The sequence below is a fragment of the Osmia lignaria genome, chromosome 3 (assembly GCF_051020975.1).
Source record: "Osmia lignaria lignaria isolate PbOS001 chromosome 3, iyOsmLign1, whole genome shotgun sequence".
Classification (NCBI taxonomy): domain Eukaryota; kingdom Metazoa; phylum Arthropoda; class Insecta; order Hymenoptera; family Megachilidae; genus Osmia; species Osmia lignaria.
Genome location: NC_135034.1, coordinates 6,014,412 through 6,025,618, shown reverse-complemented (window position 1 = coordinate 6,025,618; position 11,207 = coordinate 6,014,412). Strand labels below are relative to the sequence as shown.

The window sequence follows — 11,207 nt, the reverse complement described above, 5'->3', positions numbered from 1 at the left end:
ACATCATCCTGTTTACATACCGCTTTTATATCGTCTTGCGCTATAGGATCCATCGCGTATCTCTCTTGATTCTGGGTATCTATATGACTTCTCATACGTAACTGAGAAAGCATCTCGCTAATTCTGCCTTTGAACTGAGTTGGAGCACTGATCTGGGAATGCATAGCTTCAAACCTACGAGTCAATACTTCTTCTTCCGGTTGCAAGGACAAGCCAACCTTGCGAGTGATTTCCTGACGTACCAACACCTTGAACAAACATTTCAACGAGAATCTATAGAATCGAAAGTAATCATTAAAAATGCGTGCAGTAAGTTATACGTTACCTGTAATACTCTATGCTGCAGTTCTAACAGATTTCTTCGATGTTCTTTGAGTCTAGCTTGTATCGCGGTATGTTGCCTCTGTAATCTCTGTATTTCTTCAGCGGCCATATCTAAGAAACTTCTATGCCTCGCCGTTTCTTCTTCTTGGCATTTTAATCTGTGTTTAACCTGCTGAAAGCCAATCATCGGTACCGGTATATACAAATCCGGGTTAGGATTATCCAGCTGAGCCTGTTTCCATAATCTAGGATCGATAGAGCAAGGTGGATTGTCTAAATATTCTTTAAGTTGTGCGGGATCCAATTTGACTAAAGGCAATATATCTTCAACACCATTTTGTACTAATTGTTGTTTCTGCATTGGTTGCGACAGATACGTATACAATTCGTTGGCTGGAATTTTTCTCGGAGCTCCAGTGATTCCTTTCTCGGTAATAAAAATAGTCACTTGAGTTTTCTCTTCTCCGGTTGATTTAATGTTATCTATTGTCACCGATAAATTCGGCTTATTCCCTAACACGTTATTGATAAATCCGATCAACTGAGCTTCGCCTTCTTTAACATCCTTTTTCTTTTTATTGAAACAAAGTACAACCAGCCCATCGTTATTGTCCGCGTCTGGCATACGACTGTACCCGATCGCTTTAAATCTACACAGCGGGTTTTCCTGATTAAGTTCAATAGGGTGCGCGTTCATCGAGTAGTAAGCTTTCCCCGTACCCCATAGAGCTTGTATAAGATTCCATCTAGCGATAAGATTATCGCGTTCATCGTTGTACAACTGACAGTTAAACACGGCATTGTATAGCGCTTCTGATATAGTATTAGCAGTTTGTTGTTGTTGCTGTTGCTGCAGCTGTTGTTGCTGAAATGGTTGCTGGGGTTGTTGCAGTCCGGTTCCAAAGGCAGGAAATCCTGTGCCTACACCTACAATTTCATGTCAATTATATTAATAAATAAGAACACAGCCGAGTCGAAACTGACCTGTACCAAAACCACTGAAACCAGTTGTTGTGGCTGTGGTTGTTGGTTTTGTTCCAAATCCACCAAAACCTGTGGCTCCACCAAAAGTCGATGTATTTGGAGCGCCGAACGATCCGAAGAAAGAAGGCGCAGATGTGGTTGTTGCGGTTCCAAATCCGCCGAAACTGCCAAAGCCCAACGAGGATGTTGTGGTAGTGGGTCCAAATCCAGCGAAGCCTGTGGTCGCAGCAGGTGTGTTACCAAAGGTCGAAGCCGTTCCAAAGCCGGTGCCCGTCGAAGTAGCTGGACTACCGAAGCCTGGAGTTGATCCAAACCCGGTGGTAGAGGTTGTGCCAAACGTAGGCGCAGAACCAAACGCACTTGTCGATGTACTGCCAAAACCAGTGGCAGCTGGTGTTCCGAAGGCAGTACCACCGCCAAATCCACCGGCTGCTGGAGTCGAAGAAGTACCAAACAGACTTGGCGCCGAGGTAACTGGAGTACTAAATCCGAAAGATGGTGTTCCAAATCCTGTTGACGCGTTCAGTTGCAAAGAACAAATAACAGTTTGTTCATAAAATACATATATCGTTATTGGCGGTACAAAGTAAAGTTGCAGTTTTTACATTTACAGAAATTCGTTTTTGTTTCCGCTATACTGAACGCGCTTCAAACAAGAAGACTAACAGAGATGCCTTACATATAAAGGCAACAATAATCTATTTTATTCGTCCATAGAATTCGCGCATCGAAAATACGTCATACATATTAAGAATATCGCATAAGAAATTTGAACGTAATAAAATTAAATTGATTAAATTTGATTACATAAAAAAGAAACTTGAATTATGTTCCATGTAAATCAACAAAATCAGGTAAGTTTATTGAAGTCACCTAACATTTGATCTAGTTTAAAGCATGTGTAAAAAAAAATTAAATAGGAAGAAAAATATGGTCAACTTGCTCGTAAATTATTAAAAATAGCCACAATATCTGGTAGTAAAGTCGTGCTTCGTCGTGGAGATCAATCGTCGGATGTATCTACCGAATTCGTACATGAATTTGGTACTACAGATAAAGCAATTGGGGTATATTTCATAACATATTCCTACACGATACTACTTTATTGTAAAAACCTTTAATATAATGTTTATAAAGGATGTTACGGCTGAAGTGATGTTAACAACATTGGGTAAAGTTCCAAGTGAAATGTATTATTTGGAAGATACAGTTTTCAATGGAAAAGCAGCAACAGATAAAAGTACTTTGCAAACATCTCAATATGCACAGGCTGTTGCATCAACACAAGCAATGGAAAATAATCATGGGTCCTCGGGTCATTCATCAGTGTTATTTATTTTATTAATTGTACTTTTGGTAATACTGTTATTATGCTGCATAAGCGCAGGTTTAATAGCTAAGACAAGAAGAAAAAGCAGTTTCTTTGGGAAATCTGATATGGAGTGTGATTCAAAATGTACCGGGATAAATCAACCTCTGTTAGATAAAAATTCAGATCTCACAAATAAAACGAGTATTAGCTGTCTGAGAAATTAAAAAGAAGGAACGTGGTATGAGCCTGTATAAACATAACATTTCTTTGGTGAACAAGGTATATGAAGCAGCATAATAAAATTTAGAGTATACTTCAAAGTATAAAACTTATTGGGCAAAATAGGATTTACAAAAAATGTTAAATACGCCATAACGTTCGATCAAATGTAAAATATAATACGCAATACGGCTATAAATATGTCCAAAACGGTCACATGTAACGAGAAAGGACAAGAAATGTGACTTAACCTAAAAAGAAGTCAACTCACCCGGTTTTACCGGTGTCGCCGTCGTAGAAGCCGTTGCACCGAAGCTAAAAGCAGGAGCGGGCGTCGAAGTTGTCACTCCGAACCCCGAGCCAAATGACATTTCTCAAATTAAACTAAATTTGACGTATGATAGAAACACGTTTTTACCGCGCGCGCTTTACAATTTCGTATAAACGACAATGCCACAAACATGGCGTCTGACATGCGCAGGAAACGTAAGTTCTCTCTCACGCGCAGGACGTTCGTCACGTGGCATTCTTTCCGCTTATCTTCAAACTATTTCAAACAGCTGTAATAAACGCAACTATTTTACCGTTAAATTGTAGCTAAGTTTATTTGATTTTTTAATACACTTGTATTTCATTTGTACTACATATTTTCATAATCGCCGCAGGCATCTATGATGTATTAAATATACGTATTTCTTTAGAGAATTGTACGTGTCATCATTTAATATTTCAAACAAAATTGTTCGTAAACCTTTCGTGTAAAGTTGTGCAAAAACACGATCACTCGACGTTGAATCTCGAAAGCAAAGCATCGTGATATTTCTTAACTCGTTAACACGATGAACATTGGTGAACATTTGTTGATTCGATCTCTTATTGTTAGTTTATTTGAGAGCGCGAATCCCTTTCGGCAAGCCCAAGGTTATTAATAACAGATACAATATATGACTTTTTAACGAATTTTATAATTTAAAAACTCAAAAATAAATATATCTCCATATTCTAACATACATATATATGATACTTTCTTCAACAGTTCGATAAGACTATACATGTATATCGTATAATAATAATATTATAATCGAGCATTGTTTCACGCGACAGTCAATCGAAGAATAACAGTAAAAAATATCTGAATGAGCGCGATGATTATATCAGAAACGATTCAACAGAAATACTCGTAAAATCTCTGTAACCATCATGTACACGTAGAATGGTGAAATTGAGACGCACGTGTAACAAAAAATCTTGTGCTCCATGAATTATCCAATCTACGTTATACACGTAAGTCGTTTTGTATACTGATAAAATTTAAATTGCAGTCAAATCACATTATCATTTCTTCGACAATGTGGAACAGTTTCCAAACTGAACGTCCTGGTTTCTCTAACGTTTAGATTCGCCATTCAGAAAGATCGAATCGTTTTATCGTTCCGCTAACATAACTATTAAATATACCTTTGAGTTTCGACTAAGTCGTAACATCAATTGCACTGGAACATTTACAGTTTCTCTTCAAATATCTTCCAAGGTGTACATTGACCTTTTATACGACTTTTATAGAGGGAGAAAAACAGGGAAGCTACTGCACCCCTCTTGGGAATCATCCCCTGTTGAAAATAATTTCTTTTCATACTGTACAGTTAGGTAAAACGATGACTTCCCTCGGAAATGGGAAGTTTAACGACGAAATCGGATTTCAATCGCTACGTCACGATCCCCGATTTTTCTTCCAGTTAGAAAATAAAAATCTGCTGTTTTATGAGGATTACGCGTGTACATTGAATGTTAGTTTTAGAAGATTGAGAGAAATAGTGAGCTTTCGGCCCGTTCGCACAGGTGTATTGCTTTCGACATCCTAATCAACGGGGCTCTGTTGCATTCAGCCAACCTGGTCCGTTTCTAAAAAGAAGAATAAAAAAGAACGATAATCCTTCAGATACCATATGGAAGAAGCGTTCTGATTTTTCTGTCCATTCATAAATAATTTCCGGTCCGTTCAAGCGCTCGAACGCTCTCGAATCCATTGCGATAAACGCGAGTAATCTGAAAGATTAAGCGTCTGAATACGTCGATCTACCTCATCAAGACTCCCAAATTATTTATGAATGGCGTCATACTTCCAAGCGTTTAAATCTCGTTAGCGTGTCCTTTTTATTATTTTTTCACTTCTCGGTAATCACCTGTAACTTCGCGGTTCCGTACAATTTGGGAGCAGACTTCATGAGGTTCGCATCGATTCGCAGCGTTTCGGAAACGACCAGGTCATTGTCTAACGAGATTTAACTGCAATCTTTATGAATCATGCGTGAATTAATTAATGCGAAGAACTTAGGCCTGAGAGAAGGAAAACTTCCAAGACTATGGCGTTAATAGAGTACCTCCCTAAATGAAGAGATTTCAATTTTTCCAGTGGTCTCGATCTCGTCATTTAGAGAGCTATTATATATCGGATAACGTAACGTTTTCGATAAATATGATCAACGATTCGTCTCTCTCATTTTGGACCCGTGTAGACCGTGCGCGAAGAAATTCGAACGTGTAATCACCCCAAGGGGCGTTTTGCATAAAGTATTCAAAAGTCAACGTCAAATATTTTGCAAAGTATCCTTTTTTTTTTGGTCCGTGTTACGTAATTGATTCTTGTTTGCGTTCTCATCGAATACATATTGTTTTTTCTTTTTTCCTATTTTTTTTTATACCATATCCGATGGAACGCCACGCGAGTTCACCGTGGTTCAATTAAGAATTAGATAAAACTTCTCTGTACAAATATCGTGTAATAAAATCTTGATTAGTCTGTAACTGTGCATTAGATGTATCTTGATGTAACGAAGAAGGTCGTTGTAAACGAGATCGCCCTGCGACATTTGTAGGCCAACTTTTGTTCTTTGAATTTTTGATACGTATCACTGTACCGCGCACGTGAATTCCTTTTCATCGAGAACGTTGTTTCCTTTCTTACTAAATCACACCATTTAACTTGCACGATCTTTTCTACGCATACGCACACGTATTACTTCGACGGTATACACGTATATATTCAACATCGATACGTTTAGACACCGAATACATAAACACAGAGAACGCCGTTTCCGGTAAAGGAGAAGCGTGTCGTACGATCTACGTAACTTAAAAATCAAAATCCCTCGAATTATCGAAATTTCGATGCATTCTAGCCGAATCATATTCCGTGTGATAATACACAAATAGAAGATTGCTAAGGAAATTCTATAAAGCTTTAGAAAAATGTGAAAATTAAATATGCTACTGTTAGAAAAGAATTGGTATAGTTATTAGGTCCCATATTCTTAAAACATTGAAGGGATCAATGAGCGTGGGATCTACAAGTACGATCCTGAGAATTCAAAGTCAGAAGCAGAAGCTCGAGATGATTGTGTATAAACAGAAATACCCCCACCGATTGCGCTGTCCGAAGTTCCTTCCCCTGTAACGAAATCAGCGACAATCAGCGAGTCCTTCGGCACGTTTCCTGTGTCACCTTTCAATGCGTCTCGTTTGGCCAGCATCTGTTTCAATACCTTGATCTTTTCTTCCTTCTAGATAAAAATAAAAGAAAGAGTGTACGAAATTCTGCGAAAATTGATTCTGACTCGCGCAAGCTTCCCCTGAAATATAAAGATTCCTAATTCTTACCGCAGCGATGAGTTTCTGAAGTTCATCGTTCTCACGGAGAAGCTTCTGATACCTTTCCTCGTCCTCCTTCGACATACCTACATCCGGATTGTACTTAGATTCAGCCTTGTCCTTAGGGTGCCTAATTACTTCGATCACTTTCGGTACGAAAATCAGGGCCATGCTCAAGAAACAGCAGAAGATGATAGCGAGAGCGACGAAAGCAAAGCTGGCGTCCTGCTGACTTGCGATCACCATCGTCACGGGAGCTGTGATCAAACAGAGGACAACCACGTTGTATATCGACATCCCTACGTATCTGGAATCGTTGATCTGTTTCACTTTGATGCTCCTCGTCTCGTAAGCCAGAAACAGTCCAAACACCAGTATCACCCCTTTGTAACTGTACATCAAACCTGAAACATTAAGATGTACCTTTTACGAGTCGTCGATTAAGAACCATTTATTTTTCTCTGATTTTTTCACGTACCCAACCAAATGTTATTGTGTGCGCTTTCGCAGTGTTCCAACTCTGGTCTAATTCTCGCATCATCGTCGCCATACGGCGGCGATTCCAACGGAAACGTTTCCATCTTCCTTTGCAATGGATCGAGCACCTGCCAGGAAACCAATAGCACGATATCCAATACCAGCAGTCCGCTCACCATCGTGTACAGCTTCCACGGTTGAATCTTCTTCTGTATGGACGAAACTTTTTGTTTAGCCATGAACAACTAAAAAGAATCGAGAACAGGTTAAAGATGAGGATCATACGAGCAGGAACTGCGAACCATGCAAGGGGCGGTGCAGACTGCCGTGGTTAACTAGAAAAATCGATCGGACAGTTGTTAATCGATTGCACGGGATTATCGGTGCGTATATTTCAGTTACTTCGATTATTGCAATTATTTCAAGCTGAAGCACACCCGCTGATTCTCCTCGGCACATACCTTCGCCTGATCGGCTTTCGTTTTAGTCGTTAGCCTGTGAACCCGCCACACTTTGCTAAACATCGCGCCAAACGCTAAAGTGAAACCAGTCGTCAGCATCCAAGATCTGGCTTGACAAACAGCCGGATACTCCCACGGTGACACAAATCTACCGTCGATACCCAGAAGAAATACCGATACGAAACACGCTATCACTCCCAGCAGCATTATAGTGTTGCACACAGGATGAGACGATGTAATCACTCTGAAAGGTAGACGATCATCTTAAATGTTTGAAAAGGAACGAGGAGGTAGAAACAGAAAAACGTACCTTCTGTGTCTATTCCAAATGTTAAAAATAATTAGGCCAACCGCTATTACCATCCCTACAGACGAAATGGTACCCATGCAAATGAACAAAGGTAACGAGACGGTTCTTAGGACAGTCCTTACAATGGTTCTATCTTGCGGTACTTTGCCACCGATCCATCGTTCCATGTTCCTCCAAGTAAGATTGTCGCTTTGCGTATCGTAATATCCTAACTTAACGTACTTTCCATCGATCACTTGCTCGATTTGGGTCAATGCGATTCTGTCACCTTGCGAGCTGAACGCAACGTATCCCTATAGCATATAAGATCGATTAAAGATCACGTAACGCTTTTTTTTAAATGTATTTTTACTGCGACCAAGATTCACGTACAGATACTCCTAGAAACTGAGTGGAATTAATAGCAGAATAAATTTCGTCGGCTATCTCCTTGTTCTCGTAGGTGAAGTTCTTCAAGCTCTTTCCCTGCTTGGTCAGCTTCTCCATCGTTTTATTGAAAGCTGCGATTAAAAACAGAAGATAAAGAACCCTAATGCCACTTAGAACCCAAGAACCAAGAATAGTGAACCCAAATTCGCACCTAATGCCACAGACCAAACCGCGTCGTAAGCCAGAGGGGCCTCCTGATATCCTTCCGGATACCGATTGTTATCGATATCATAACCGTCCTCCTTTAACATTTTATTTAATCTCTGTCTAAAATCTTCGGACGTCATTCCGCTAATTGTCGTGTCGTTATTTTGGTTCCACATTAACGCCTCCGTTGTTAAATGTCCCTCGGCCGCGAGCCTCATTTGATCCTTCGTACAAGTAATTCCCTCCTTGTCCAAGTTCACTTCGAACCAGTTGTCCTCGTACCAGCCGATGAAGAACCACACGTAACTTTTACCGTAAAGATTTTGATGATACAACTCGCAGAGGACCCTCCTCGCTGCTACCACGTAGAATAGACCGACGATGATCCTGGCGTCTTGGCGACGAAGGTTCCTCACCGCGTCCGATGGGTCCGAGAGAAAACTCTGACGGGTGACTATTTCTATTCCTGCCTCCTTGCAACGGGCTTCTAAATCTTCTACAGTCTGCCAACAGACGAGACGTTATTTATTCTCCGATGTTGATAATGTAAGAATCCGTGGATGGGTTTAATCTTACAGATATGAACACTTCTTCGGCTTGCTGCAAAATCGCCACTCGAGACCAACCGAATTTTTGTAACAATTTGATTCTCGTTGGATTGTGCACCGTGGCTGACGGATGAGTTCTAAACAGTGTAGGGAATCTATTTCGATCGGACAAGGCTGGTGATGACGCACCGTAACACAACTAAAAACGTTAATAATTCTGTTTCGTTTATTCTTAAAATTTGAAGGAACAATTTGATGACACTCACCACTACCAAGTGCCACATCTTCGCCGCCTCGGCAACGGTCGTACAAACGGTGCTACATCCTGCTAAAAGCATTAATTTATGGGGGTTGTTGTACAGCAAATTGTACATAACCGAGGCACCGAGTCCTGGCTCGCACTGAAACAAGGATCATTCGCCTTAAAAAAGAATCGTTACTCTGGAAATTTTATAAATCCCTCGACGTACCTCACTGTCATTCGAGTGGAGTTTCAATATGAATCCTGGTAGTAGATTCTTTTCACGATTAACGTCATCCAGGGCCAGGTTTACGGCTGGCATGCAAGCCTGGAGGAAATATTTTTCACCTGTTTTATCTCTTTTCGGAGCAGACGAAATTCTTTATCGGTGGAAAATAGAAATCAACATTGATCTCAACCTACCTGTTAATACTTTGGAAACGATCGCTACTCACCTGGCCACCCTGCCACCCACCCTCTCCTGCTATCGGGAAAATACCACCGATATGCAACACATTGTCGGCGTCGTCCGAAGTTGACGAACCCTCGATCACGTTCGTCAACGTTAAAACTATCAGAAGCATCAACATCGCGTAGCACGTGAAATTCTTCCGTTCTATCTATATAAACAGCCCTTAGCTCTTCCCACGTTTCCTTTCCCCTACGACACACCCCAACAGCACGACGATAAAAATCGTACTTTGTTCGCGTGAATCACAGCCATCGTTGATCACTGATCGCCTTGAACCGAGAATCACTAATTCATGAAGCTTTCACCCCTCGGAGACTTGGGGTTTAACCGAAAGAAGAGCCGTGTACTCGAGGGGATATTCCCGTTGTCTCCTACGGCGAAACACGACGATCGTAACATTCAAGACCGTGTTCTAACGTTCTCCATCGTTCACCGGGTTCCGACGCTCCTCCTTGCGCGACACCCCGTCAAATTTTCCCAACGAATAGATTTACCGAAGACGGAACGTTCGCGCGAGCTTTCTATTGATCTCATCCCGGCTTTCCAAGGATCGTAGTGGGGATGGGGCGACTCTGTCCTATGCTTTCACCGAAAATCGATATACATATATATATGTACAAATATTTTATCTTGCAGCTAGACCCGCTGATTTTTTAAACATCAGATTTCATTTTTATCGATGATTTTAAAAGAACCGATCGATCGCATCTTGCTCGAACGATTAAAAGCAAATTCGGACTAATTGGTACGATCGGTAATGTCGCACGGTTGATGGCGCTGTTATGTTTCTGTCATATTTATCAGAGGGTGGTTTGGATCGTTGTTTTCGTGAGGAACTAAACAAGAATTGTATGGGAAAATAATTTAATTTTATATAATGGCGGCACAACGAGCCCTCCCGCAAAGCAAAGAAGCTTTATTGAAGTCGTACACGACGAGATTAAAGGACGATGTGAAGTCAATGCTGGAAAATTTTGAAGGTTCGTTTCCTAACCTCGCATTTTGCTCTACCTATCATGATAGAAAACTCAATGTTTTATAAAGAAATCCTAAATAATATCGTGAAATATAATCATGCCATTTCATAAATTTCTATATCGAATTAAAGCGATTGATGTCCTTGTACAGATTGACAATTCACGAAATCTAACCTATAACTGTTCTAAGGAATAACAACAAGCCGGTTTGTTATTTTTTTCCTTTTTCAGAAATAATAAAATTAGCCAAAGGAGAAAGTGATTCACAATTATCTCGGATGACACAATGCGAACAGGATACGTACGAAATGCACGTTAGAGCAGCTAATATTGTACGTGCCGGAGAATCTTTAATGAAGCTCGTCTCAGACATAAAACAGTACCTGATACTCAACGATTTCCCGTCGGTAAACGAAGCCATAGCACAAAATAGCAAATTATTTAGGACAAAACAAGCGGAATGCGATCAAAAATTAGCTTCGTTAAGGGACGATATGGCCGCAGATTTATATGACCTCGAAGAAGAATATTACACGTCGATATACAAATAACATAGGCCTTAGTTTTGCGAAGATGTGCAATTGTGTACTCGTCGTTTGGACCATACCTCGATTACAAAAAAAAAAAGCAAAAAAGACGAAGAAACTCCGTGATTTAT

At 40.4% G+C, this 11,207-nt stretch overlaps 4 protein-coding genes across 10 annotated transcripts in view; 2 read left to right on the top strand and 2 right to left on the bottom strand.

Moving 5' to 3' along the window:
* Positions 1–3,251, bottom strand: part of Nup54 (nuclear pore complex protein Nup54) — a 32,158-nt gene extending 28,907 nt beyond the window's left edge. For all 4 annotated transcript variants that reach the window (XM_076693182.1, XM_076693180.1, XM_076693181.1 and 1 more), the window contains exons 1-4: positions 3,111–3,251; positions 1,309–1,818; positions 326–1,251; positions 21–248 (exon numbers count right to left, since the gene is read on the bottom strand). In XM_076693182.1, coding sequence (XP_076549297.1) covers positions 21–248; positions 326–1,251; positions 1,309–1,818; positions 3,111–3,210 — 1,764 coding nt within the window. In that variant the 5' untranslated portion in view covers positions 3,211–3,251. The remainder of the gene's footprint in view (positions 1–20; positions 249–325; positions 1,252–1,308; positions 1,819–3,110) is intronic.
* On the top strand, positions 2,022–2,844 carry LOC117605281 (uncharacterized). The gene is made up of 3 exons (XM_034326408.2): positions 2,022–2,162; positions 2,229–2,375; positions 2,446–2,844. Exons 1-3 carry the CDS (start codon positions 2,136–2,138, stop codon positions 2,842–2,844), a joined length of 573 nt encoding a protein of 190 aa, XP_034182299.2. The 5' UTR covers positions 2,022–2,135.
* A 1,349-nt stretch (positions 3,252–4,600) lies between the features above and the next one.
* Positions 4,601–10,258, bottom strand: GABA-B-R1 (gamma-aminobutyric acid type B receptor subunit 1). Of its 4 annotated transcripts, XM_034326397.2 has the most exons (12): positions 9,556–10,251; positions 9,330–9,428; positions 9,126–9,260; positions 8,888–9,058; positions 8,316–8,814; positions 8,108–8,235; positions 7,736–8,028; positions 7,426–7,669; positions 6,966–7,209; positions 6,497–6,891; positions 6,261–6,399; positions 4,601–4,741 (listed from the first exon to the last, which is right to left on the bottom strand). In XM_034326397.2, the coding sequence occupies exons 1-12, from the start codon at positions 9,688–9,690 to the stop codon at positions 4,722–4,724; spliced, it is 2,502 nt and encodes an 833-aa protein (XP_034182288.1). In that variant the 5' UTR covers positions 9,691–10,251; the 3' UTR covers positions 4,601–4,721. The 4 variants fall into 4 exon arrangements, with proteins under 4 accessions (XP_034182288.1, XP_034182287.1, XP_034182286.1 ...); XM_034326396.2 differs by lacking the exon at positions 4,601–4,741 and having other exon boundaries at positions 6,184–6,399; positions 6,966–7,173; positions 9,556–10,258; XM_034326395.2 differs by lacking the exon at positions 4,601–4,741 and having other exon boundaries at positions 6,184–6,399; positions 9,556–10,253.
* Positions 10,259–10,412: 154 nt separating this feature from the next.
* LOC117605282 (Mediator complex subunit 22) lies at positions 10,413–11,194 on the top strand. The gene is made up of 2 exons (XM_034326409.2): positions 10,413–10,552; positions 10,781–11,194. The coding sequence occupies exons 1-2, from the start codon at positions 10,450–10,452 to the stop codon at positions 11,098–11,100; spliced, it is 423 nt and encodes a 140-aa protein (XP_034182300.1). The 5' UTR covers positions 10,413–10,449; the 3' UTR covers positions 11,101–11,194.
* The last annotated feature ends 13 nt before the right edge of the window (positions 11,195–11,207 follow it).

Excerpts from the sequence above, each read along its gene's own strand:
- LOC117605281 (XM_034326408.2), top strand. The coding sequence starts at position 2,136 with ATGTTCCATGTAAATCAACAAAATCAG. Across the intron at positions 2,163-2,228 it reads ATGTAAATCAACAAAATCAG|GAAGAAAAATATGGTCAACT; the intron begins GTAAGTTTATTG and ends AAAATTAAATAG. Across the intron at positions 2,376-2,445 it reads CTACAGATAAAGCAATTGGG|GATGTTACGGCTGAAGTGAT; the intron begins GTATATTTCATA and ends ATGTTTATAAAG.
- GABA-B-R1 (XM_034326395.2), bottom strand. The coding sequence starts at position 9,690 with ATGTTGATGCTTCTGATAGTTTTAACGTTGACGAACGTGATCGAGGGT. Across the intron at positions 9,429-9,555 it reads GTGGGTGGCAGGGTGGCCAG|GCTTGCATGCCAGCCGTAAA; the intron begins GTGAGTAGCGAT and ends TATTTCCTCCAG. Across the intron at positions 6,892-6,965 it reads ACACAATAACATTTGGTTGG|GTTTGATGTACAGTTACAAA; the intron begins GTACGTGAAAAA and ends TTAATGTTTCAG.
- LOC117605282 (XM_034326409.2), top strand. The coding sequence starts at position 10,450 with ATGGCGGCACAACGAGCCCTCCCGCAAAGCAAAGAAGCTTTATTGAAG. Across the intron at positions 10,553-10,780 it reads AATGCTGGAAAATTTTGAAG|AAATAATAAAATTAGCCAAA; the intron begins GTTCGTTTCCTA and ends TTCCTTTTTCAG.